Below are 25,119 nucleotides of genomic sequence, written 5' to 3' on the forward strand. Positions count from 1 at the left end.
CTCTGGGACTGGATTCCACATCTGCAACGATCGCTCTAGAATGAAGGATCTAGACTTCAGCCATTCAACAGAGTTCACTACTGGAGGAGGAAGAATGACAGCTATCGCTCGCGGGACTATGAAGATCCGCCCTAACCAAGGTGGTCTCAGGAAGAAAGGGTTTATCGTACGGGATGCCTGGTATTGCCCAGACTACCCTGTAACCCTCATTGGAGCTGAGCCCCTGAAGGAAAAAGGCCTGATCTTCACGGTTCGCCATCCAGGACTTGAGACCAGAACAGGAGAGGTCCTGTATCACACACCTTGGAAACATGGTCAATATCTCCTGGAGTACCACAATCATGACTCAACTATTGCTCAAGCTTCATCCTTCAACAACAACGACACCACGACGTCAGTCCCAGCAAATACAACCTCCGATAAACACGTTAGCTTCGTTCTTTCAGACGCCCAGCCTGCAGCCAAGCGAGGTCAACCTAATTCCAGGGATCCTCTTACGCCCTCCATTGCAGAGGCCATGATCTGGCACGAACGTCTCGGCCATCCAAGTGCAAAAGCTCTTGAGCATCTGCTCAAGACCAGCCGAGGAATCAAGATTCAGGGGGTGACAACCATCGAATGCGAGGCTTGCAGCACAGGCAAGGCGATTCGTAAAGTCTCAAGAAGGAGGCCTGACCACAATCCGACCGCCCCAGGAGATTACGTCTCCATAGACTTCTTCACACTGAGAAGGACCTATAATGGTGAGAAGATCGTCCTGCTCGTAAGGGACGAATGGAGTGGGTTTACATGGGTCCGGTTCCTCAATTCTCGTAAGGAGGGACTCCAGGCGATCATTCAGATGGCCACATTTCTTGAGCAACAATACCACTTCAAACTCTCGATCCTTCGCCTTGATTGGGAAACAGCTCTTCGAAATGCCTTCGACTTGTGGGCAGCAGATAACGGCAAGCTTATTGAGCGATCTGCAGCCTATACTGGGGCTCAAAATCCAGCAGAGAAGGCTGGTGAGATTCTCTTCAAGATCACTAGGGCCCTACGATATCAATCACGATTCCCAGAGGAATTAGCCCCTGAACTTGTGAGAGCTGCAAATTATCTCAGCAACAGAATGCCCCGCAAGAGGCACGCTTGGCAAACCCCAGAGGGATTGATCAATTCTTGGCTCAACTCTAGGCCCTGGACTACTCATCAGAGAGCTGAGCTCCCCCAACTTGCTCATCTACGACGATACGGCTGTAAGGCCTACCCTCTCACTGCAACATACCTTAGAGGGGAAGAGAAGGCGAACAAGACCGAGCCTAGAGCCCACGTTGGGTATCTCTGTGGTTATGACAGTACCAACATTTATCGCATCTGGGTCCCAGCAATCAACAAGGTCATGAGGACCAGAGATGTCACATTCGACGAAACGAAGCTATACGATCCCAGCCAGGAGGATACCAGTCTCCTTCATCGAACGGAGCTAGAGAGAGTCTTCTCTATTCTGGAGATTCCGATTCCTGATCCTCAGAGTGAAGATCTCCCCATGGATTCACGACTGTGGAATGACGAAGACCTCCAGCATCATTCAGCTGCTGCAGTTGGACCGAGGGATGCCAGGGAACAGTGCTTCGACCAACAGCGAGAGCCTCAACTGCCTACTCCTACTGGCTCTCCAGGAACACAACTTCAGGAGTCACACACTCCTTCAGTTGAGGGGGTGGAAGAGCATGTTTTAACCTATACAGACCCAGAAGAAGAGACAGTTACTCAGCAACTGTCACTACAAACAACTTCAGACTCAGATCAACCTTTCATTCAGGACCCTCCTACTCCTGAGTCAACAACCCATGAAGAGTCACCCACTCCGGATACTGCAATTCAGGATCGCTCGCCCTCCACCTCATCATCATCCTCAGCAACGACCGCTGAGTCAACAATCCACGTCGCTGATTCTTCGGATGCTCCACCTCCTACTATAGGTACAGGGAGACCAAAAGGACGACCAAGAGGAAGCCGCAATAACTCTATTTACAATCGGGAAACGCCAATTGGTCAAACCAATCACCAACCAGAGGCAGCTACAAGATCCTCTCGCCGACTTAAGGATAGATCTTCATCAATCAGATCTTCCTTCTTCCAGTTGACAGATTCAACCAAGGAAAAGGATAGATGGGACGACTTCGCTCATGATCTAGGTCAAATTCATCGCAGAGACCTCCCCTCACCTCCCCAGAAATACTCCGAAGCAAAAGAGCACAAGTTCTGGCCCAAGTGGCTGGCAGCAATGAACGTGGAATATCGAACAGTCTGGAAGAAGGGCACCTTCGAGCTTACCAGACTAGAAGACGTCAATCAGAAGATCCATCGAATTCTTCCTCTCAAGTGGGTATATACCTACAAATTCGACAAGCATGGATTTCTCAAGCGATTCAAAGCAAGGATCTGTGTCAGAGGAGATCTTCAGCCACTCAATGGGCTGGAAACCTACGCATCGACACTCGCTGGAAGATCATTTCGCAGCGTGATGGCCCTTGTGGCACGTTTCAACCTAGAGACGATGCAGCTTGATGCTGTAAATGCCTTCACTAACGCTACCCTTGATGAACTGGTTTATGTCTGGTTCCCTCCGGGCTACAGCAGGCCGGGATCCTGCCTCATCCTTCGCAAGGCACTCTATGGTCTGAGGAGAATCCCTCTTTTGTGGCAGAAGAGCCTCTCTGATACTCTCAAGAAACTTGGACTTGCTCCCCTTGATGAGGACGACTGTATCCTCATGGGTAAGGGAGTCCTAGTCTTCTTCTTTGTGGACGATATTGCTGTGATTTATCGTAAGAAAAACAAAAAGATGGCCGAGCAAGTCGTCAAGGGACTTCAAGAGATCTACGAGATGAAGATCATAGGAGAAATGAACATCTTTCTAGGCATACGAGTCATCAGAGACCGCAAGGCTGGCAAGCTTTGGCTAAGCCTTGACAACTACATTGCCAAGATCTGCGACGAATTCGCAGTGAACAAGAGGAAGAAGCCAGCTGGGACACCAATGGCTGTCGACAACCTAGCTCCTAACGATCAGGAAGCAACTCCAGCCGAAATCCACCACTATCAGCGACTTATTGGATCCCTCAACTATGCAGGAGTCGTTGGAAGACCAGACATCTCTAGAACTTCATCCAGACTCTCTGAATTCCTCACCAACCCATCAGCCAAGCACAAGAAGGCAGCCGACGCTTGCCTTGACTACCTCGATCATACTCGTTATCTCGCGATCGAATACAACTCTCAAGGACCAGGAACTCTCTTCTGTGCCTCAGATGCCTCCTTTGCTGACGACCTCGCAACTCGCAAGAGCACCCAAGGGTATATGATGATGATGTTTGGTGGCCCTATTGGCTGGAGGTCATCTAAGCAACGTCGCGTTGTTACCTCGAGTACTGAGGCTGAGCTGGTCGCCCTCACGCAAGCTGCAAAGGAATACAAGGCCACTATCCGACTAGTCGAACAACTTCAGCTTGATCTTGATGGTGACTACTCTCTCCAGTGCGACAACCAAGCAACCTTGAGACTCCTCACCACCGAGAGACCTCAAGTGACTAGCAAGCTTCGTCATATCAATATCAGCAATCTTTGGCTTCGTCAGGAAGTCAGGGGTGGTCTCATCAACTTCAACTGGATCAAAACCAATGAGATGGTCGCAGACGGACTCACCAAAGCACTGCCAGCTCAGAAGCACTGCCGATTTCTAGCCCAGCTAGGTATGGCAAACGTTGAGCAACAAGTCAAGGCTCTCAGAGAAGCCGAGATAGCTCAGGCAGCTTAGATGCTTGGGTAGGATGATCTGCAGACCAGATCAGCAGTGGTCACAACACCACACGACTTGATCAAGGGAAATCCCAATCTTGGGTCTTCAACACTACATTACCCTACCTTCTGTCGCTCTCGCTAATCGTCAGTTATCAAAAGCTCTTCTTTATCCAGAGACACAACTTCAACAGTTGCCTCTCTGAGGGGGTGTGACAGAATCCATGCATGCTTCTATGCGAGTCATGGACATAACCCATCCAGGATGGTCTGACTGTACTTAAACAGGCCAGCCTGTCATTTCCACCTGGCCCTAGCTCTGTAACACTTATTAGGATAGCATTAGGCCCACAAGCCCGTGGTGATACCATCCACTCTTTAGTACGAATAAGACACTCTTTTCTGCTCACTCATATATGCATATTCCGCTGGCCACCCTGACTAACCGTCACTATGCCACATCGGGGCTCACTTGATTCATGGTTATGAGACCGGGGTTCTCCAACACGGTCGACTTACATTGGCCAACAGAGCTGTGTCTACGGAACAAGGGCTAGGCGAGAGAAGCAGGCGCCAAACAGCTGTGGGACTGGCTGGGTCTCTGGCAGCTTACTGGTTAGCCACTTCCGGCCGTGTGCATCTGAATTTGTCCCATTTCTATCTATGCTCATTTCTGGCTCTGTCGGATTCTCTCTCTGTTCAGTGGCTGGTCCATGGGTAGTTCGTAGCTGCCAGCGTGATCTGGGAGGCCACATGAGCCACAGCTCCACAACAGCAGTACGGAAAACAGTCAGTAAAAAGTTTGGCGAAACCCATTGCGCCCTTTTTTGTACGTGAAAGAAACGACTTCGTAGGTCGCTCTTCTCTGAATCCTGTCCGTTTTACAAAAAGCCTTCCCGATACGTGATCTATTTCCTGTAAATCCAGCTTCTGATGTTGTCGGGGCAGAGATCGTCTGGAAGTTCCGCAAAAAATGCACTGATAGTTTTTCCACTTTTTGATGTGGTTCTTGGGGATGCATGGCTAAAATCTAGGTCTCGCGCGGGCATCGTCAAGTCGTGCGTAGACAGAAACATAGACCGTGGGATGCCATTCTCTGCCTCGACGAAAACATGGGGGGAAACGCTTATCTCTCCTTCGCCAGAGCCCGGACGGAGAAGGCCGTCAAGATGAAGATGGATAGTCGTATTGGCTGTAGCAATCTTGAACACAGATTTCATCAACTCCAGCGTGCCGCCATATGTCAATGAGCTGTTCAGCGCCTTTTTCAGCTCGCCGTGTAGAAATTCGTTGGGAAATAGATCCGTTATCTGTCGTTTGTTGTGACCAAGTCCAAGGAGCAAGTGAACGTCTTTTGGGTTCTCTCCTGCCAGAATGTTTTCAAGGTCGATGCCAATCACGAACAGAAAGAGATCCTTGCTGGAGACCTTCTTGAGGAAGTCATCGGTTGTAAAGATGAGATTCTGAATCTGAAGCCAGTCGTCACTGGTGTCGCTTGTGGTTGGGGCCATAGCTGTGCCGTCTTCGATAGGTTTGGTAGTGTTTCCACGGTACACTACGTCGGCCTGTCGCGAGTGTATAAGCATCTTTGTGTCATCGATGAGAAAACCGAGACCGGTTTTGTTACAGAAAAGCGCCCAAAAGTGTAGTTCTGGCGTAAATGGTAAGTCTCGCTCGGTTCTGCTAACCCCGCACCATAGTCATACGTGCGAGGGAAGAGGAAACATCTCACACAAAGCAGAATCTGGGCCGCTTCAAATGCTTTGTCTAGTGTTATGGATGTACAGTATGTGTCCACGCTGTCGAAAAATCCGAAATCAACTTCTGGGAAGGCGTCCACATAGAGCTGTATTTTGAACCGGCAGGGGTCATGCTCTCAGCTCGCAAGGCCAGGCTCCATTATGGATTCGCCTACGGAAGAGACTTGTTCCGTCGCGATTCGACTCTTGTGAGAACTAACGACGTGAGCATAATGAAGCGCTGTTCAACCGCCGCGCCTGTGATTGGGAGTCAGCTCTGGCTCTAGCGGCGGAAGCGGCTTCTCCCTGCTCCTTGCATTTTGTGTTCAGATCATGACGTGCTGTTCAGAGCGCCGCCAAAAATATTTGGTACTCGCTCGCTCTATTCCCGCCTCAGTGACGAGTTTGAAGAAGGCCCAAGCCGCATTCCAGAAAGACTACACAACCATCAATTGACCATCATATCTCCTTAAACAATGTCATCGATCGTTGGTGACTCAGTCGGCGGCAGATCCACAGAGCGAGTAAACAGTCTCCTTCGACGAGCGCTGGAAAATGCCCACCGATGCGCTCGAGCAGACCCACGTCTGCCTGCCCAGACAGAATCCCCCAGCCGTGAAGAAGCTTGCGAACCGCCAGTCAAACCCGAAACGAGGGATCATCACGTATCTTCTACCATGTACGAAGGAAAGACTCCATTGTTTTCGCCTCTGGACTCCTGCGAGCAGGACCGCTGCAAGTAGTGCGTCTTTCATCAGGAAAAAGGGTGGCATCTGTGTGGGGTCATGTCGGATGTCGAGCAGCTTCCTTGCTCGACACATGGTAATGACACGGGTAGTCATAGCACAGCAGTGAGGAAGCACAGGTTGTCCATGCAAGGACGGGCTCAGACGACCAGTGACATTCCAAGTACGATTTCTATTGTAGTAACCTTGACCTAGACCTAGATATGTAAAACTCCGAGAATGGTCCCGATAACTAGTGGTAGATGCTTTTACAAGGACCCAAGTAATAAAGACCCTGCTGTCGTCAATGAAAGTTACTCGAGAGTCATGGATCCGTCTCTTCACATTCAAAGAGATCCAGCTCCGATTGAATCCTTCTGACTGAATCGTCCCAGTCTACCTCATCTGAGGTTACGATGAACAATCTTTCCAGTCGCTTTTGTGCGTCGTCCAAGATCTGCCATTGATGGTTGAGCCCCTGGATGCCTGAACCGATGCGATCGATGACTGGCTGCAGTTCATTCGCTGTGTTCCTCCACCTTGACGTCTCGATGGTACCTCTTTTGGTGCTGCCGTGTTGCTCGGCTGAGCTCGCAGCTTGACAGTCTACGAGAGTCGCAAGCTTGCCTCTCGAATGACTTGCAGAGCGCACCCGTTCAGCCGAGATGCCGAGGCGAGTCAACGTCTTCTCTAGAGCCTGCTGACTGACCACCACGGGAGCGTCGTTATCGATCTCTGATGGGCGAATGTCCGTGTTGCGGCACACGAAAGTTTTCAGGTGATCGAAGTTTTCGCCGCTCAGCCCACCCCCTCCTGAAGTGAATATGATCGTGATGTTGAGAGACACGACGCCATGAATTTCCATTCTGGCAGGATGCGTTGTCAAACGCCTTACATGGAAAGTAGGGAGGTATAGTGCGATGACGTTCAAGAATGGCGGGAGGGCGGACTGATGTAATACTTCGCTCGGTGGCGTACCCATGGCACCCTCCTCGGCACGATCCTTGTCCGACAAGCAGGTTAAATGCGCCACTCGTCTGATGTGTCTTCTCGACAGCCATTAGAGGCTTGGAGTGTAATCGGAAAGCGATGTCCAATTGTAAGGAAAGCAGCCTTCCGCATGTGTATTTCCTCTTGAGACGTGATTGCTGCGGCATATGACTGCAAGCAAGTAGCCGACCTCGCCATGCACCTTTGGACCGACCACAAGGATAGGTGTGCATCTAGTCTACCAGTTGGCTACTGCTGCCGTCGCAAATGGCTGGATTGATGAGAAAAGAAAGCTGCACTTCACCCATTGGAACGCTTCCAACCCGCCGATTCTCTTTCTAGATGAAGATCTGGACGAGGGCCAACGCACACATAACCAAACTTGCCACCAAATCACCAATCGATGCTCCAAAAACATTCCCCTTGCTTGCCTCGACGCCGAGCAAGTCTGCGACAGCTTGAGACGTTGTATGCAGCGAAACCGCAAAACCCGTCACTACCGCGAAGAGCACGACAGCAACGACGTTCAACCCGAACGAGACAAAGCTGAGCAGCCTAAACTTGAGGCCGGCAAGCAAGAGTATAGCCGAAACTAACACCAACGCGAGCCCGGCGGACAGAACGGTCTCCAAGTTCGGACATTTGTCCACCAGTCCTTGCAACTTTTCGATTTCCTGGGGCGAAGGGAGGAACGGGGCAAGATCTTGGACCAGACGCAGGTAGAGCCAGGGATGGCGGCGCACCGAGAATCAACACACGCGTACTTTGTTCCCACGGACACGCTTGTCGGCAGACTCGCGGTCACCAAAGACTCTCCTGACGCGACTGCGGCGGTGACCACGCTGGACGCCACACTCTTCACCGCCGTGGCAATAGACCCAACCACGTCGGGAACCTGGACGAAGCGTCGCGCTCGTTCATGCAGCTTTGCTACTGTCAGTCACGGTCCCTTATGTTTACGGGGCACGCACCAGAATCTGCACTATGCCCTTTTTCTCGTTCGCTTCATCTTGCAGAACCCTGACGGTTAGTGCAAGTATCACTACCGCCAAGATGACGTGGAGGGCTGTCACTATCTTGGAAATCATTGTGACGAAGACGGCCAGTAGACTTGTGTGGGCGATCTAGAAAAGCCAACCGTAGCCCTGGAAGAAACGAGCGCATAAATAGTTTGACCAGTAATTAAAGTACGGTCCGCCATTTCATTCAACGTACACACGTACGCTGATATTCAACGTTGGAGCTACATTTGACGGCACCGGGTAACATCGCGAAGTATACAATGTCGAAATGCGTTCATCGTTGCAGCTGTTTGTGGATTCTCTTGCTGGCGGGACACAAGGCAGTGTGGAGGCCACGTCTAGGCAATATTTGATACTCACCCGAGAAGGCCAAAACAGACTCCTCATGCAGCTTCATGGGTTTGAGTTTGACATGGTGTGACTTTTGACGATGATCGATAGGTTCGAAAGGGCAGGAAGTTCACGAAACAGTAGGAACTCCGGACTTGGCTTAACATCAGCCAAGCCGGGTAGATAGGTTTGGAGTGCAGTGGCAGTCTCGTCTTCAGTTGTCCGTCGACACATTGTACAAACAGTCGTGACCTTTCCACAACCGAGAGCAACTAAGGCATGTGTTGCATGCCCACATAGTGTTTCTCTGTCGCAAGCCCGGTTCAGCCACGACAGAAACCGGTTTCCGGTTCTTCGCCTTTGGAAATCCATTCATCACCCGCTGTTTGTGGATCTTTCTGGCTGACAAGAGATGTCGTGATACATGGGGCCCCCTACTACGACATTGACACTACCGTCTCCAGGAAGCAATAGATGGTTTTGAGCAGGATCCAACCTAGCAAAGGCCTCGGCGAGGACTGTTTGTGGCTTCCGCTACAAAGTAACGTCAGCTTCCGGCGATTACTGCACTTTGACCTCCGCGTACCATGTCAGCTAGAGTACCCCTGAATGGCTGCGTCGATAAATCGTCTGAAATCAAGAGACGAAAACAGATGCTTGTAACGGTTGTATTGCAAGTAATTGCTATGTATGCCATCGCTCAACGAATCACGAACGGCCAGAATGAAGAAGAACTGTGAGCCGCAACCCATTAATCGACTTTCACGAGGCTGCATCTACCATGTGAATGGTGATGATCAATATAGAAAACTCTTCTTCTGTAACCCTATAGTACACTACAGTACATAAACTACAGCATGCGCCATAAACAGCCGTCTGAGGTTCTTGTTTTGTATTGTGACATACTCAGCCCAGCTCGCAAACGGCTAGCTCGTGTACCCTAGCCAGGCCCCCCCCACCTTGAGATTGAAATGGCTGGCCGCGGATGGAGGCTTGTGTAAGCAGCAAATTCGGGCTCCGTTAATTCTTGGTACGCCTTCAGGTGATAGTCATCAATCATCAATCGGTCGATTGGGAGACTGCCTTGAACCAAAGCTGTGCATAGTCCTTTTGCAGCTTCCACGTAGCTCGAGAGGTTGTTGTACATATCGTCAAGCCGCTCGCGGACCTGCTGGAGCTGAAGCTGCTGCTCTTGTCTGTTCATGCGCTCCAAATGTGGCTTTTCTGGCAGAACACAAAGAAGCACATACTGGTCGGACCCCCAGTCGTGGCGCAGCTGGCAGAGATCGTGCCAGATTTTTGACCGTGACTGGAGAGATCTCATTTCTCTTAGTTCCGGCGTGGAAATGCTGACCTTGAATTGTACAGCGACTTCTTGGTCACTGCCGAGACGGGCCATCTGCTGGTAAAACAGCAGGCCACTGTAACGGCGATAGAACTCGCTCTTGAAGCCGTTCTTGATGGCAGACCATATCACTGACAGTTCAGAGCTTTCTGAAATGCGAGAACTCCGGTAGAAAGCCACGGCCTCGCTCAATATGTCAAGAATGGTCCTGCACTGCTTGGGCATTTTTGGCGGCATCCTCGGCATCATCATGTCGAGGACCCGACCGCTGCGCAGCGCGGTGAGCTTCTCACGAGTGGACCCGTTTGGCTGCGAGGACGGCAATGGAAGATACGGGGCTTGTGCCGATGCAATCGTCCCCGCTTCACAGGTTCGTTCTCTTGACGAGGGGCGTTCCTCGGCCGGTAGAGAAGACCGGCTTGCTGGTCCAGGAGAGGCACCGAACGTAAAACCGTCGCCTTCTTCCATGTCTGCTGTGAAGCCCGAGCCTGCCGGTGTGAGATCGTTGCCTTCGCATATGAAGGCATCGTCAAAGAAGACAGAATTCTCTGCTTGCGCTTCCTGAATCCGACTGACCACATCAGAATCCTTCACGTTCAGGCTTCCCAGCAACATTTCCATAAACAGTCGTGCTCTCGCATTCCGGAGAAACATGCTGTCGACATGTTGCACCGGCACACCTCCACCGGCCAGCACTCGCATGCTAAAAAGCATCAACACCCCCGAGTCTTCGAGACGCGCCGCAAGGACAGGATGGGAGAAACGAATCAAACAGCGGGGAAACAAGACTTGTAGCTGCTGTTCTAGTTTTAAGACGTCTTTGACTTGCATTCCGTACAGCTGCACGCAATCTGTGTAGACAATGACGGTGAACCAGGTTCCGTTGTAGTTGCATGGAATGAGTGTTGTGGCATCTGGCGTTCCCAAAAGCCCTGCTGCGTTTTCAATGGTGTCGGATGTGATAGAGATGGGATCTCGAAAATGGAAAGATGGATAAGGTGATCGCAATAGCTGGAGATAACAGGTGACTACGTCAAAATCTACGTGATCATCTTGGGCAAAACGCCACAACGATGGAGTGACTCCTTGTTTTGCGGTATTGATAGAACAGCCCACAGTCTGCATGTAGTTGATCCATTCGCTGGTGACATGGAATGGCATGTTTTCTTGCTTGAAGAAGTCTTCCCTTGGTGGGAACTCTACGGCTGTCCCTTCTGTGTCGTGGCAGAGCGCCAGCGGGTAGCGACTTCGAATGAGCCGCAAAGCGCATTGCAGCATCTCCATCGTTGCAGAGCAGAAAGGGTGTGTAGCAAGACGACAGAAAAATTCGTACTCGTCCATCTTGAATTGAATGCGCGGTGAGACCTCAGTTCAACCAACCTCTCAGAAGTGTTGACGAGTTTTATATTCAGGCGTTAGGACTGTGTACAAGCTGGGATTCCCAAGGCTTGCTCGGAGAACATTCGAGGATCCTCGAACGTGACAACTGCATCATAGCTGAAATTGGCTTTTGGCGTAGGGACACAACATGAACCGCAGCTTTTGTCTCCTGTCAATAGTGGCGGCGAAAAACGACAGCTCAAGAAAAGAAACAGGGCAACAGCGGAACGGTGTCAAAGGGCGAATCTCCAACAGCAGTTCTGGCAGCCATCCGCCCCAAGAACGGGACAAATGACAGCATAAGTCGACCGTCGACCGGAGGAGCCAATGGCCGGACTCCAATCGTTTCATGTTCATGGCCAGAAGCTGTAGATGAATTTGGTGCCTGTGTGCCTAAAACGCCCATAAGGCCGAATGAAGGTGGGTTTCTAAGCGAGTGCCTTGACATGAATCCCAGCTATATAAAGACGGTATCGTCCTTCAAGCTCAGACCTAGAGCTAGTGCAGTGCCTCTTTGCAGTACACATCGTGGGAAATCTTGCTTTGCTTTTTACTTCTGAATCCACCTCTCAACATGCATCGCCAGCAGACTATTCACTTTGATGCGCCAGAAGATGTTGACCTCGGCAGAGACTCTATAGTCGAATGGAAGCCTTCGAGACGCCAGCTCTCCATCATGGCAACACTGGCTTTGCTATCGCTCATGGTTGCTCTCGACGCCTCTGTCATTGTCACCTCGTTGCATGTCAGTTGCATCCCCAGGGCCACGTCCGTCCCATACCAAGCTTACAGTCGCAGGTTATCATCGACGACCTCGGGCTCAGCACATACGACGGCTTCTGGATCGGCACGGCTTACCTGCTGGCCAACGCCGTGATGATGCCTTTCATCGCGGACCTTAGCCATGTGTTTGGTCGACGGCCGTGCTTGACCGTTTCCGTCGCTTCCTTCGCTCTCGGTACCATATTCTGCTGCGTGTCCAACTCGATCGGCTTGATGCTGATTGGGCGATCTTTCCAGGGCGTTGGCGGTGCTGGTATCATCGTCTTGTGCTTGGTCATTTTCACCGATATTGTTCCCCTGCGACTTCGGCCCAAGTGGTATGGTCTAGTGTGAGCAGCTCCTGGCGAACTCTCTTTTTTTGCTTCGGTCCGCTAACACGCAGGTCATCCACAGTCTGGGGGCGTGGGCGTTGGGTAACTGTATCGGCCCTATACTGGGCGGCGTCATTGCCCAGAAAACATCTTGGCGTTGGATATTTTACATCATGTTTCCGTTCTGCGCCGCCGGATTGGTTCTTGTGCCTTGGCTAGTCAACATCGAACCCCCAGCTGCTGCAATCAGTGAGAAACTGAAGAAGGTTGACTGGCTCGGTAACGCCCTGTTCGTCGGCTCGGCAACGTTGTTGTTGGTGGCTGTCTCTTGGGGCGGCTTGCGCTACAGTTGGAGGAGCGTCGGCAGTCTCCTGCCTCTGTTTCTCGGTGCGGTTGGCATGGTCTGCACCGTGATCTACGAGTCACGCCTCGCAACGTATCCGTTCCTGCGTCGGCGACTTTTCCAAAATGCCAGCTCTATCGCAACGTATGCTTGCGGCATGATCCAGGGGCTTGTGGTACGGTTGACATGGCGTCGCGTGCGCGAGATAGAATGCTAACGATGATCACAGATGTACGGGCAGCTGTACTACGTGCCTCTTTATTTCATGAATGTTCGGAACTTCACGCCGGTCCAGACTGGCATCGCACTCTTCCCGGTGATGTTTACGCTGGTGCCGGCGTCCATCATCACCGGCCGACTCGTGACAAGAACGAACAACTACCGGTATCCGATCTGGGTCGGCTGGACGCTGGCCAGTATTGCGTCCGGTCTGATGCTGCTCTGGGATGCCGACACGCCAGCGAACGTATGGGCACCGACGCTCGTTCTGCTTGGTCTCGGCCACGGCGCCATTCTGAACGCGCAAAACATGGCCTCGCATGCCATCTGCAACGAAGGCGACGAGGGCATTGCCGCCGCAATGTATGCCTTTCTCAGACAGTTTGGCATGGCACTCGGGGTCGGCGTTGGCGGCTCCACCTTCCAGAATGTCATGCTGCTCAAGCTGGAGAGAAACGGGTTGTCAGCCGCTGGCGCACACGGAGGTACAAACGCTATTGCAGCCATTCTGAGCGCTTCCAACGATCCCGAGCTGCGGCCCAAGATCTTGGATGCGTACGTCTACGGATTGCGAGGCGTCTACGGCCTGTACGTTGGCATGTCGGGAGCGGCGCTTTTGATGAGCCTCTTGATCAGAGGTGTATCAATGAACAAAGATCTTCAGTCCGAACGTGGGACACGTGTTGAGGAGACGGGGCATGGAGGAGTCCAGCAAGCCCAGGATTGAACGTGCTTCTAATCCGGTGTTTATGCCCACGCCTGCAGTGCCACAAGGTTATTGTGAAGCTGAAGCTAAGATTCTATGTATCAAAAACAATTCTTAGATACCAAGCATCCCCGTACGATCTGAAGAGGAAATGAGAATGGCAGTCATGTGAAGAACAATGCGCGGTTGTTGGGAAACTTGCACACAAAGGTTTCAAGTAACATGCTTGTCCGGCGCCATCGTGGGTTTCCGGCATCGCAGAACTGTGCTATTGACGGTGCTGTCTCTCATGCATTCTACTGGCGGCCGTCGCAATCAGGAAGCGCCCCATCAAAACAAGTCGGAGCATAGTTCGATGACTTTAAGGTGATTCATGCGCAGGGACGGGGCATCCTTTCACACTGTTTCCATAACCCCCCCCCATGGCAAGGTGTACGCATTTGGAAATGTTGACGTATGCGATTGGCTTCCGCCGAGCTGAGTCAGCCGTGCAGACATCCACATTGTTGACGGGCTAACTTGACCAATAGAATGGCACAATTCCAACCGCATCGGCCGCAAGCCAATTATCAAGGGTCGCGTTGGCAAACAAGTGTTAGGTCTTCAGTTCCGCAGTGTCGTACCTGCCGTACTTGATTTCATGATTGGATTACTGTGATACATTCCCAGAGACTCAGGGCGCGCGCCAACAACACCCCCCAATCGCAAGCCACAACAGGACGTGTGATTGTAAATAGACATCGCAGAAGGTCACAAACGGATCAAGTATGCAACGGGCCATTCCGCTGTCCGCCAACCATCTTAGCTGCTATGATCATAAGAAAGATGCCGCTACGCCATGAAACGCAGCTCGTCAACGCGGGGCACCAGAGACAATAAGTAGATCGAGACGAGCTTCTCACTCGCTCGTGGCTATTGCTGTCCCCTCCCCTTCCCCGCCTTTTTTTCTCTTCTCTCCCCCCTTTCTCTCATTTCTTGCATTTGTTTTTTCCAATACTTTTCTCCTGGAGCTTGACTATTGGCTTTCTCCTGAAGCTTGACTATTGGCGCTCGAAGCACATCAACACCTCTCAAGTGGAAAGCTCACGAATCACAATGTCCAAACCCCACCAGCTGACTTGCTCTGTGTTGACCACGATTCCGTGAAAGCCTTGGCGGCCACAGAACAAAATACCACTATCGTTCCCGACCGCGTCGTCTGAGAAACGTCAGTTGTTTGCGACTACACGGTAGATCGTGCATCCTACTCAGGTCTATGCCGTGATCAGCAGTATGTCCGCCGCCGGCTTCAGCCTCCGTGCTGCACTTGTAGTTGGCCCACGATGTTGTCGAGTTGTCGGACGAGCAAGAGCCCGCCGACCGAGAAAAGTATCCCCTAGAAGTGATTAGTGTTTTGCCACAGGCTGTCGGGGATGTACTCACTGGTCTTGCGCCATCAAATTACCATCATTGTTGACCAGGCAATGGTTCAGATCGAGGACAGACCAGCGCCAGGTGCCTGTTGTGGTCCTGCAGTACGCGGCCATCTTGTTCTTTTTGTTCCTGAGGGTACCCCAGTCAACGCAAGAAGATAGAAAACCGCGTGGTTGGAGGGAGGCCCCTCTTCCTATAAGCTGGGCTGCAGTCAATTCTCCTCTTGCGTGTCCCAAGAGACTGCATACAATAGTCAAGCGGCTCAGAGCTTTAGTAATTGAAAAGGCCATCTCACGCACAATGATTGGCTTTTTGACGAAGACAGACACATCCGCGTCAGAGACGGCGACGTCTTTATACGTTGAACACCAGCCGATATTGACTGTGACGATGAGCACGGCGGATACGTGCTACATCACAGCGGTGCCCGTCCGTGGTCCCTTCTTGACTCTGACCACCCTTACGGGTGCAGAGCATGTATTGTGCATGTATTTTGATGGGTATTTTGGTACAGCACAGACCTCTCGCATGACGACTCAAGGGGTCCAATTTAGCACACTTTTCAGCCACAGCAGACCTGCCATGTGCCGTCCGCGTACGCGGAATGGGTCCTAAAGCAAGGAAGATACATGAGCCACCATAAAGTCGAATCCGGCTTTTTCTCTGCTGAATATTGAGCTAAGCCAAAGCGCGTCTATGTGCGGGAGGGCGGGAAGCCAAACCTGGATTTTGTGTCAATGTATAAAAACACTATGGCCAGTGTCTGTCAACTCTTCTTTGCCACACTTCAAAGCACCTTCTTCGCAATGACACCAGTCGAAATTGGCATCATTGGAGGACTCGCAGGCATACTGTTTCTTCTGACTGTGTTGTTATGCAGCGTTTGCAGTATCAGGGGAGAACAGAAGCGTGGTCATCCCACGGCCTATGCTGTGAGTCGTGCCATAGTTAGGCCCACACCGCATTACCCTGATTATTACTAGATATCTTGATTCCTATTTGTCTAGCACTTGGCAGGACCAGATGCAGCGTGGGGGTGCACGGAACTGGCGACGTTTGAAGTGGTCTGGGCTATCAAGCTTTATTTGCAAAGCCGAGGGTACGAGTCGTGATGTTTCTCATCAATCAGCCTTAGGCTGCACTGCATAAACGAGATACACAGCCCTTGACCTGTGTTGCATGTATGAGGTCGAGCCGCCTGAAGTGTGGGCACCTGACTGCAGACGTGTGAAGCGCACATGACGGTTTTTGGCTCTCCAAAAACCTCCCACCCACGGAGCCGGCACAAGTATAACACTGCTCTTCCTCCTTTGATCAAAACCCAACTTTTACTACAGGATCAGTCATCTCAATCAACAACTTCAATCAATTTCAACTATGGATGCAGATGTGGCTACGCAGCTAATGCACCTAATACGCCCACCAAGGTCGTACATGAGGCTTGAAGACGTCCTGCTTGAACCTCGAAGAAGCAGAAGAATCAGAAAACGCGATGCAGACCGTCATGGCAGATGTTTCCAGTGATTGAAACTGGCCTGACCACAATATTCATCTTTCAAACCGGCAAACCAGTGGAGATGATATAGAAGACGAAAAGGAGCGACAGCATCATCCCAGCGAGAGCGAACAAGAATATACCAGCAGGATGCAAAGAATGGCAGCTTGGCCACAATTGGAAGCTGGTCTGCAGGCCCGATGGCTGAAATGCGCTATCATTATGACTCAAGCACTCAACTACCTCCAACGATGTAAAGAAGAAGGACATTCGTTGCGGGTAAACCTGGAGACTACTACTATGACTACAACCCCAAAGCCTTTTACGAGTACACGTGGATGTGCCTGAATCGAGGCCACGATCCAAGATCTTGGGACTCCTCGCCGAAAATGCCTTCGGCATCACACTATAGTGATGGGACTTGGTACTGCTCCAATTCCATCATCATGGTCGAAGAAGCGGTGACGCGGTGGCATAAGGGTGCCAATTTGAACCGTTTCATTCCTGTTCTGACTTTGGACGACGTTTGGCCAATTTCCGCGGGTAAATCGAAGGCGAGGGACACAGAATCTAGAGCCAAGCCGGGTGTATGCGTCGATACGCAAGATATAATTAGTACAGTCACAACCAAAGCCGGATTCTAGCCCTTGAATTGATTCAACAAATCTTTTGACGCCGCAATTTCTGGCTGCTGCTGCTGACATAGTACGCAAAGACGAGCGTGCATTACTCGCTGGAAGCTGACTCTACTCCTCCGTGAAAGCCAGAAACAGCTTCATCATCACTCTGGTCGCCCAAGTCGAATTGTGCCAAAGACTGATTGTTGCTTTGAGAGAAGGTACTGTCAGCCATACAGCAGGGGCTCCATGTTTTTCAACATTGCTTGTCAGCAAGAAGATCCACAAACGGCTGCCGTTGTCCAGTCCCCAAAAGTCAATAACCAGAATCCGATTTCGGTTGCAAAATTCTACTGAAGACTGCGACGAGGAACCAGGGCCTGAACAATCGACTCCATCATCAGCACCGTGACGGTGCCATGACAGAAACTCATGTCCGGGTGAAAAAAACCATAGTCACCACAGACTTTTCCACATACCAGAGTTTTCTCAAACGAAGAAAGTCGAGCGAATGATGCTTGGCTGAATAGAAGGCAGCTGTCAAATGCCCGCCTCGCTGAACCTATGCGGAGAGCTTCTTCTGGATGCATACGCTGCCCGAGCGGCATAAGCTGATGTAAGTAAGAAAGATTCTGGCTGGCTGTTGCTCGCGAAATCCACAAAATACAAATCATTATTTGTATACAGTACTGTATCAATGACTTCCCGAAATTTGACGAAGAAACAGGAAATAGCAGTGATGGACTTTATATCCTTTCTATTCTCATGCCCCGAAGCAAAAAGAAACGGATTTGCCCTCCTTGGTAAGGATCTCAAGGGTCTGCTCAAAAACAGAAACGCGCCAAGCTACGTGGCTCTGCGGTCTTTGGAGTTCTCGGACAATCATTCACATTACGAACTACACGAATGCCTCACAAGTCCGGATCAGAAGTTCGACCGCAACAGCAAAGAACACCGCGTTGGCGATGTGACCATCAACATCTCGGGATGCCTCACCAAGCACGGCGTTACACAAGTCACCGGCTTTGGCTGGCTGTTCCATCTTAGCAATTCCGTTTTGACAACAATGGCTCTTGTATACATGGAAGGGAAGCTGTCGGTGCAAATGTTGGAGATTAAAGATCACGGGTGTTTGTGAAGTCGACATATCAAGTGCCGCTGCAATTCAGCTCCTTCCACGTGTCGGAAGGCCATCTTCTTTGGGAAGTCACTCTGATCAAGCCACAAGAGACAGTAGAGGATGAGGGAAAAAGCTTGGAAGAGATGAAACGTGTCATGGAAAACGGTGAATTGGACCCGCGAGTCTACAGGATTTGTGAATCCATGTGTAGTTTTAAATAAGGATACACGATGTGAGTAAATGGGGCATCAAATATGATGAACCTGCACGAATCCGACGTATGGTGGCACGCTTGTAGCGCAACTACAAAGCCATGTGCGTCAAGGTGTCTTTACATCCTGGAAGGAAGCATTTTTATTTACTAAATACGGTATAACGAACCAACTGAACAGCAACGCGCAATAGATGGCCTTATAAAGCGATAGAACCACGATTCGATGCTGACAAGCCTGTCTTCGGCATCCATAGTATCCCATTGAAGCGATGCCACCCCTAGGAAAGCTTCGTTGATTGTGGAATAGCACGATCTTGTTCACGCTGTGATGATGCTGTCGGGACCACTCACCACACGCTGGGATGGGTCTGATGGTTGAAAGATATCTTGTTGAGAACGGCAGGCAGACCAGAGACGGCGTTCATGCTCGCATCCCTACTGTCTCATTTCATATACTATGGCGCGTAAAGCCTCCTCTGTCCTATGCTGGTGATGGCTGAGGCTCACCCGCTGATCAACGCAGGCGTTCTGCTCAGCCGAGAAGCTCATCAGGACCATGTTGATCAACTGCAGATTGCCTTCTGCTTTGGCAACTTGGGCCCGGAACTCTGGTGTTTGAACTTTTCGTCTCTTGTTTCGTGCCTCTAACATCTCTTGTTGAACAGCGTTATACTGCGCGACCCATTCATGGCTTGATGATGCGGCGGACATGTTGTGTTTCTGTCGACCGCATGAGAGATATATAAACTGTTGAGCTTCGAGCTGGGAACTATAGATGTCAAGTCGTGTATCGTACTGTGGCGTGCACGCGTATGTAGGACCCAAAGCGATGCGATCTATGCATCTATATAGGATGAATGTCAACAGTGGCACCATTTTAGCTGTCGAAAGCTCATACTGGCCTCCGCAAGAGTCTCGCTCACCCAAGACTACGGACAAAAGACGAGCATAATGTCCTGTACGTACATACTGCAGTGGTGCACATCGGTAGTGAAAGTCATCCGCCTTTGCGTAGTCGGTGTCACTTGTGGCTTTCTGATCACTAAGAGCCAGTGAAAACGCAACAATAATCGGCTTGTACGATGCAGTCAATTGGCGGTCAACATCCTTCACAGGACTCAGTCCGTGACTGGTGCTACGCGAGCTCTGCAACGCAGCATTCTGTCTCTTGTGCGAATCCGCAAACGTCTCATCAGACACAGCACTATCTCGCCTGCAATGTCTCGGCCATTTCTGTCGCTTGGTGCGCTTCTTCCAATGCAGCCTCGTCTTCCTCTTCCATAGATGGCGATGGAGCTTTTCTCGTCTCACAGAGTGCAACTGGTTGACGCTCTACGGTCTTCATCAATGTGCCGCGTACACATGTCACGTTCCTGCTGCTGCCTTCATGGAATCGATATCCGCTGCCGCCGTTTCTGGCATCGATCAAAAGCCATTTCAAGATTTCACGAAGACAGCAGCTTTCTCTCGTGCAAAAGAAAAAGTATTTAAGCCAGAGGAACACGATCCCCTTCATAGCCTCCAAGTTTCGGTAGGTCGTGCCACTTCGCAAACAACATGGAACCACGCAGAAGCCGGAGGGTCCAAGACCTCCAAGACAAAGGAGCCGCCCAAACGCGGGTTAAAGAAGCCCCAGCCCCAATACGAAAGGCCAGGAAGTCGTATGTCAGAAAACAACAGGTAGTGGCTCAGGACATGCAAAGAAACATGCAAAAATACTCTGAGGACGTGCAGCAGGTCATCGCCCAGATGGCGCAGCGTGTTGAACAGAACGAAGCCGACGCGCAAGCCTACAGAAATCTGTCAAAGAAAGCCGTATCGAACGAAGGAGATGATGATGATGGGTCGGAGCTAGACGATATATCCATGGACGAGAGCGACGGCGAAGTAGGAAGAAACGTCAAGAAAGTAGCACAAGATGAGGGCCTCTTCGTCTTGCAAAGCACGGAGGTGACCACCCTTCTTGTCGCAAACGATGATGAGGATGATGAAGCCAGCTTAATTACGTGGGAGGACATGTCTGGACACTCCGGAGACGACCAAACAGAAGAGAATACCAAGTACTATGGGTTTCTCTGCGCAGGATTAAACCGAACCTACGACGTCATGGGTCGGGGACCACGCAACGCTGAAAAGCTGGAACTTGTCCTATCACACAGGGCCGGAGAAAAAAAATCGCCCAATAACCTCACCGGGAATAGGAAAGTTCTTCAAGATGAAAAGGGAGACAAAATCAGAGTGGACGGCGTCAAGGTGCGAGTGGACATACAAGGCGTCGCTTGGGTCGCATCCGAATGCCCTGAAGACCCGATCACCCTGATGGATCCACGACATTGGGAGCAAAAAAACTCTGAAAGGGACTCCAAGAGCCAAAAGCGACCTAAGACGTTCCCCTTCACCTCGATCAAGTTGAAATGGGTGACTACACATGACGATGGCAAAACAACTGTCGAGAAGACCTTCGAGACGAGGTCCACAGTGCGCTCCATTTACGGCAAACAGCTCAAGGTCGTCCCAAAGACCTACAAGATTGGCGATCGAGTGGTTCTTGAAAAGGGAACGACGATGGCGGCTGCAGATTTTGCAATTTTTGCTGCAGCCATTATTTCGTGGGACCGTCACGAGAAGTGGAAAAATGACCCTAGCACAGGAAGGGACCGTAGTCCTACTCCGGATGAAGACCTCCGGACCACGACAACCACCATGCGCGGTCCGAAACGAGCAGCCAGGAAATGAAGAGACGGCCGCGACTCAAGAAGGCCGGAATGTACTTGATGAAGCTTGGTTTCTCGCTAGATGCAACTCATTCTCAGTCAGCTGATTTTTTTGTGTCTTTGTTTTCGTTGCTTTAGCTTGTTAGTCACGGTAGAATTGATTCAGATTGCGAGACTGCGTTTCCAAACTTGCAGCAGCTATGCCTAGCCGATCATGTGCACCAAATTCTGGCAGGGCGTAGACTACCGGGATGACTGAACGCTGCTTCGAGTGCTGAGGCATCGACATAGATCACGTATCACGTACGAGTGCAACGGCTCAAATGCATTTGAATCATCGGTCGTTGTTGACCACTCACTCGGCACCGATGCGCTGATTATTGCTCCACTTCATGAACATTCGCCTGCGACCGCTTATGACACGTGTAGCTGTAGACTAACCAAAAAGAAAAGAAGAAAAGAAAAAGAAAAAAAAGAAAAAGAGAAAAAGAAAAAAGGAAGAAAAAAACAGCCTTGAGCGAGCGAGCATACAGATTCCGCGAGCTCGGGGTGGTCTATCATGGATCATATTGTTAATGTAGCAGCTAATCCGCAGGTTATGCTATAGAAACTCTATGTAACGGTGAGTCGAGAAGTTGCTCTAGAGTCAGCCATAACTTGAAGCCGTTCGGAGATGGAAACCGTTTTGCCAGATGACAAATGAAACCAGGTTCGTGGACGCAGCACGCCGGAACATCCAGCCTTGATTTGGGACAGAAAGCCCAATGGTTTCATCATTCACCAAGTCAAGGCGGCCAAGTGCAAAGATGATGAAGGCCTGTCAATCGTCTCGTGCATTTCGTGCGTATCTCGAGTTGAAAGACCATACTGTGAGAACCTGACCATGCCTATATCTACCTAAGAATGGATGCACACATTCCTGCAGTGGACCACCGTCTTCAATGCTTCCTGTCTACTTCGCGACAACGCGCTTTCCGTCGTACATTCTACTTTTTCGAAATCCAAGTTCTGTTGTGGTCGGGGCAAACATCCGCCGACAGATCTACAACAAGTCCATCGACCGAGTTCCGATCCTCCGACCCGCTCTTTGAGCACGTCCAACAAAACTCCAATTGATCGGCGGGCTTCGATATATCGTGCGTGGACAAGAACACGGTTTCTGGGTGCTCCCCTTCGTTTGTGGCGAAAGCGTCTGAAGAAACGCACATCTCTCCTTCGGCGGCGCCGGGGTGAAGAAGGCCGTGCAAATGCAAGTGAACTGTGGTACCATCTGCATCGATCTTCAACACGGCTTTTGTCTCGTCAATTTTATCGCCATCTCTCAACGAGGTCTTGAGCGAAAGCATCAACTCATCGTCGGCCGCAAGTGTCTTCGGGAACCGCTCCGACAATCTCTCTTTGCCGTGTGCAAGTGTAAGAAGCAAGTGGAAATCGCGTCCGGTTTCCCCATCGAGAATGTCATATAGGTCGATGCCGATCAGGAACAGAAAGAGACCGTTGCTGGAGAGCGTTCTGAGATAGGTGTCGTTCGCGAAGATGAGCTGCTTCATCTTCAGCCAGTCCTTGCTGTCTTTGCTGTCGTTGCTCGCAGTTGGGGTGGCCATGGTTGTTGATACGATGATTTGGTTGTTCTTGGGGCTTCAGCAGTAGGAGCCGTCGGCCGATCACCAGTTTATAACTACCTCTGCGTGATGGTGGAAGAAGCTGAAACAGATGAAGCTGAAACTGGCTTTGCGAAGCGCAGCCTACTCAGGCGGTCTGATGATTTACTTACACGCGATGAAAGTTTCGGTGCAAAAGGTCATTTTTCGGCTGTTAAGTCATTGGTGGAGCCTTTGCTAACAGAGCCAGAATCGAACCCGACAAACGACGATTTGAACCGGCTCTGAAATCATAATAGATAATAATAATGACGGATTACCAGTAAGCCATTTCTGGCCTTTGCATCTTAACCCTGATAGCGGCGGCTCTTTCAGTACTTGGCAAGTACAGCTGTAATCTGCTGTCCCATGTTAGACATGACCCCACACCACCACTACAAAAGATGTCAAGTTTGAAATATGGCGAAGCCCGTTACGCCGTTTACTGTGTCGGCTCTGCGCACGCATAGATCCAAATCAACACGCCGGCATGCACAAGAAGTCAATCCGGAGCTATTTCTGCCTCTGTGGTCATTTCTTTTCAATCGACGGGCGATTCTGGCTCCTGGATGCTGTGACGTATCGCGACCCCCGCAGGCTTTTCATACAGCTCCACCTCGTTCTTGGCTAGGATCGTTTCCAGTGCTCCAACGCTGTGGAGATGCCGCTCTGGGCCATCGGTCTAGATCTCCTGGCGTTCCAGCCACTCCACTCACCACGTCTGGAAGTGTCAGTGCGTATCTGCGGCACAGGTTGAGCCACAACCAGATGTTGGTCCAGAATGGTGGTCCAGAATGGTGGCCGAAGCACAAATCAATCCCCAACTCCATTTCTGGATCAGTGTGCCTTGTGCGCGTTGCGTCCAAATGAGCTCCAATTCGCAACCAACATGACTTGCGGCCACAACGACCGATTGTTCTCCCAACTGCGTTGACTACTTAGGACATCCCCGACTAACAGTTGCAAGACGTTTCCAGAATGAGTCCTGCCCCATAGCCGCGCTCGTTGTCGCTTCTGCCCTGCCCCTCTCACAGTGCCCTTTTTGTTATTTTCGCCTTCAACGATGTATCAGCCTCAAACAGGGAGGGCTCCGCCTAGACTGTCGCGCCAGATACCTCGCCAGTCTCCTTACCTGCTGCGCCATGTGCGCGTGCCCTATAAAAGTGGCTACCATCAAGCTGCTGGTGGCGATGTGAGAGCACAGAGACAAGGTCCGGTCACGTCTGCGGCGCAAGGCAAAGACAACCCCAACAGCAGTTCCATCAACCCCCAAATGCTGTCAGCGTCCTCCATGTCAGGAAAACCGACCTGCCCCAACTGCTCCATGCTTACCGAATACTTCCAGATCAAGCTCTCGAAAAGTCTCTGAGACGCAAGAAGACAATCCTGAATTGAGGTATCTCTATTTCGCGAGCCATGTTCATATTCATGATCAAGTTGAACCCGCTCGCCAATGTCTAAACGCGGCTTAGGACCTACATCTCCGACGGATTCGGCGCCATCCAACACGCCCTGTTCGACCTCAACGAACAGTATGTCTACTTGCAAAGCTGTCGCTGTTGGTGATGTATGGTAACGTTTGACATGTTTTTAGAATCGGCCATTTGTCTGCTAGGATGGACGATTACCTCAAGATACTCGAGTCAGCCGGAGCATCAGTTGTGCCGGAGGGCTTGGAGACGGACGACCTGGACCTGGGAGACATGGCCAATCTCGTCAACTATTAGCCAAGACACAATCGAGCCGAGCTTGGGAGGATGGGGACATCTGCCATACGAACAGCTCCAGACACCTGTCCATATCGATGACTAGAAATGGAGACGAGAATCGACCTATCATGTGCACATGCCCCTCCGTATGCAACGACAGGGCATTCTGGACGCCGAGCCTACTGGCGATGGGGCCTCCATGTAACCGCAGACACTCAATGGGGTGCTGATTCTCGGTGACCAAGTAGCAAGGATTTCGCAGCATTGACACGGTAGCAATGTGATAGATTGAATTGATATGCCTGTATTGCTCGACATGGGCCCACGAGATCTGATGCACCACATGCCCCCACGTGCTCCCAAAGACAGTATACATATATATAAGCAGGACGTGGTCGACAACGACCAGCAGTCCCTCGACACCTCGTCATCATACCTCTTTTTCTTTTCACGCCATACCTTCCATCATTGCAAAAACAGTCATGCTGGACAGACTGCCACCTGAGCTTCTGTTCATGATA

The 25,119-nt window shown here is 50.9% G+C and overlaps 10 protein-coding genes across 10 annotated transcripts; 4 read left to right on the forward strand and 6 right to left on the reverse strand.

Moving 5' to 3' along the window:
* Positions 1 to 4,691: 4,691 nt before the first annotated feature.
* Positions 4,692 to 5,369, reverse strand: CDEST_01945 (uncharacterized protein; the record flags this gene model as incomplete). Its single annotated transcript, XM_062918104.1, has 1 exon — positions 4,692 to 5,369. One exon carries the CDS (start codon positions 5,367 to 5,369, stop codon positions 4,692 to 4,694), a length of 678 nt encoding a protein of 225 aa, XP_062774155.1.
* A 1,203-nt stretch (positions 5,370 to 6,572) lies between these two features.
* Positions 6,573 to 7,229, reverse strand: CDEST_01946 (uncharacterized protein; the record flags this gene model as incomplete). The annotated part of the gene is made up of 1 exon (XM_062918105.1): positions 6,573 to 7,229. One exon carries the CDS (start codon positions 7,227 to 7,229, stop codon positions 6,573 to 6,575), a length of 657 nt encoding a protein of 218 aa, XP_062774156.1.
* A 346-nt stretch (positions 7,230 to 7,575) lies between these two features.
* On the reverse strand, positions 7,576 to 8,325 carry CDEST_01947 (uncharacterized protein; the record flags this gene model as incomplete). The annotated part of the gene is made up of 3 exons (XM_062918106.1): positions 7,576 to 7,911; positions 7,953 to 8,162; positions 8,209 to 8,325. The coding sequence occupies 3 exons, from the start codon at positions 8,323 to 8,325 to the stop codon at positions 7,576 to 7,578; spliced, it is 663 nt and encodes a 220-aa protein (XP_062774157.1).
* A 1,204-nt stretch (positions 8,326 to 9,529) lies between these two features.
* CDEST_01948 (uncharacterized protein) lies at positions 9,530 to 11,275 on the reverse strand (the record flags this gene model as incomplete). The annotated part of the gene is made up of 1 exon (XM_062918107.1): positions 9,530 to 11,275. The coding sequence occupies one exon, from the start codon at positions 11,273 to 11,275 to the stop codon at positions 9,530 to 9,532; it is 1,746 nt and encodes a 581-aa protein (XP_062774158.1).
* Positions 11,276 to 11,888: 613 nt separating this feature from the next.
* On the forward strand, positions 11,889 to 13,810 carry CDEST_01949 (Putative major facilitator superfamily, MFS transporter superfamily; the record flags this gene model as incomplete). The annotated part of the gene is made up of 4 exons (XM_062918108.1): positions 11,889 to 12,059; positions 12,113 to 12,426; positions 12,491 to 12,926; positions 12,981 to 13,810. The coding sequence occupies 4 exons, from the start codon at positions 11,889 to 11,891 to the stop codon at positions 13,695 to 13,697; spliced, it is 1,638 nt and encodes a 545-aa protein (XP_062774159.1). The 3' UTR covers positions 13,698 to 13,810.
* Positions 13,811 to 17,898: 4,088 nt separating this feature from the next.
* CDEST_01950 (uncharacterized protein) lies at positions 17,899 to 18,339 on the forward strand (the record flags this gene model as incomplete). The annotated part of the gene is made up of 1 exon (XM_062918109.1): positions 17,899 to 18,339. The coding sequence occupies one exon, from the start codon at positions 17,899 to 17,901 to the stop codon at positions 18,337 to 18,339; it is 441 nt and encodes a 146-aa protein (XP_062774160.1).
* A 631-nt stretch (positions 18,340 to 18,970) lies between these two features.
* CDEST_01951 (uncharacterized protein) lies at positions 18,971 to 19,246 on the reverse strand (the record flags this gene model as incomplete). Its single annotated transcript, XM_062918110.1, has 1 exon — positions 18,971 to 19,246. One exon carries the CDS (start codon positions 19,244 to 19,246, stop codon positions 18,971 to 18,973), a length of 276 nt encoding a protein of 91 aa, XP_062774161.1.
* An 846-nt stretch (positions 19,247 to 20,092) lies between these two features.
* CDEST_01952 (uncharacterized protein) lies at positions 20,093 to 21,271 on the forward strand (the record flags this gene model as incomplete). The annotated part of the gene is made up of 1 exon (XM_062918111.1): positions 20,093 to 21,271. One exon carries the CDS (start codon positions 20,093 to 20,095, stop codon positions 21,269 to 21,271), a length of 1,179 nt encoding a protein of 392 aa, XP_062774162.1.
* Positions 21,272 to 22,235: 964 nt separating this feature from the next.
* On the reverse strand, positions 22,236 to 22,853 carry CDEST_01953 (uncharacterized protein; the record flags this gene model as incomplete). Its single annotated transcript, XM_062918112.1, has 1 exon — positions 22,236 to 22,853. One exon carries the CDS (start codon positions 22,851 to 22,853, stop codon positions 22,236 to 22,238), a length of 618 nt encoding a protein of 205 aa, XP_062774163.1.
* A 914-nt stretch (positions 22,854 to 23,767) lies between these two features.
* CDEST_01954 (uncharacterized protein) lies at positions 23,768 to 24,705 on the forward strand. The gene is made up of 3 exons (XM_062918113.1): positions 23,768 to 24,182; positions 24,235 to 24,421; positions 24,484 to 24,705. Exons 1-2 carry the CDS (start codon positions 23,953 to 23,955, stop codon positions 24,359 to 24,361), a joined length of 357 nt encoding a protein of 118 aa, XP_062774164.1. The 5' UTR covers positions 23,768 to 23,952; the 3' UTR covers positions 24,362 to 24,421; positions 24,484 to 24,705.
* Positions 24,706 to 25,119: the final 414 nt, after the last annotated feature.

Source organism: Colletotrichum destructivum, chromosome 1 (assembly GCF_034447905.1).
Source record: "Colletotrichum destructivum chromosome 1, complete sequence".
In the NCBI taxonomy this organism is placed as follows: domain Eukaryota; kingdom Fungi; phylum Ascomycota; class Sordariomycetes; order Glomerellales; family Glomerellaceae; genus Colletotrichum; species Colletotrichum destructivum.

Bases quoted from the DNA above. Each gene is read 5' to 3' on its own strand.
- CDEST_01954 (XM_062918113.1), top strand. From the start codon at position 23,953: ATGTATCAGCCTCAAACAGGGAGGGCTCCGCCTAGACTGTCGCGCCAG. The intron at 24,183-24,234 runs GTCAGGAAAACC...GAATACTTCCAG, and splicing joins ATGCTGTCAGCGTCCTCCAT to ATCAAGCTCTCGAAAAGTCT.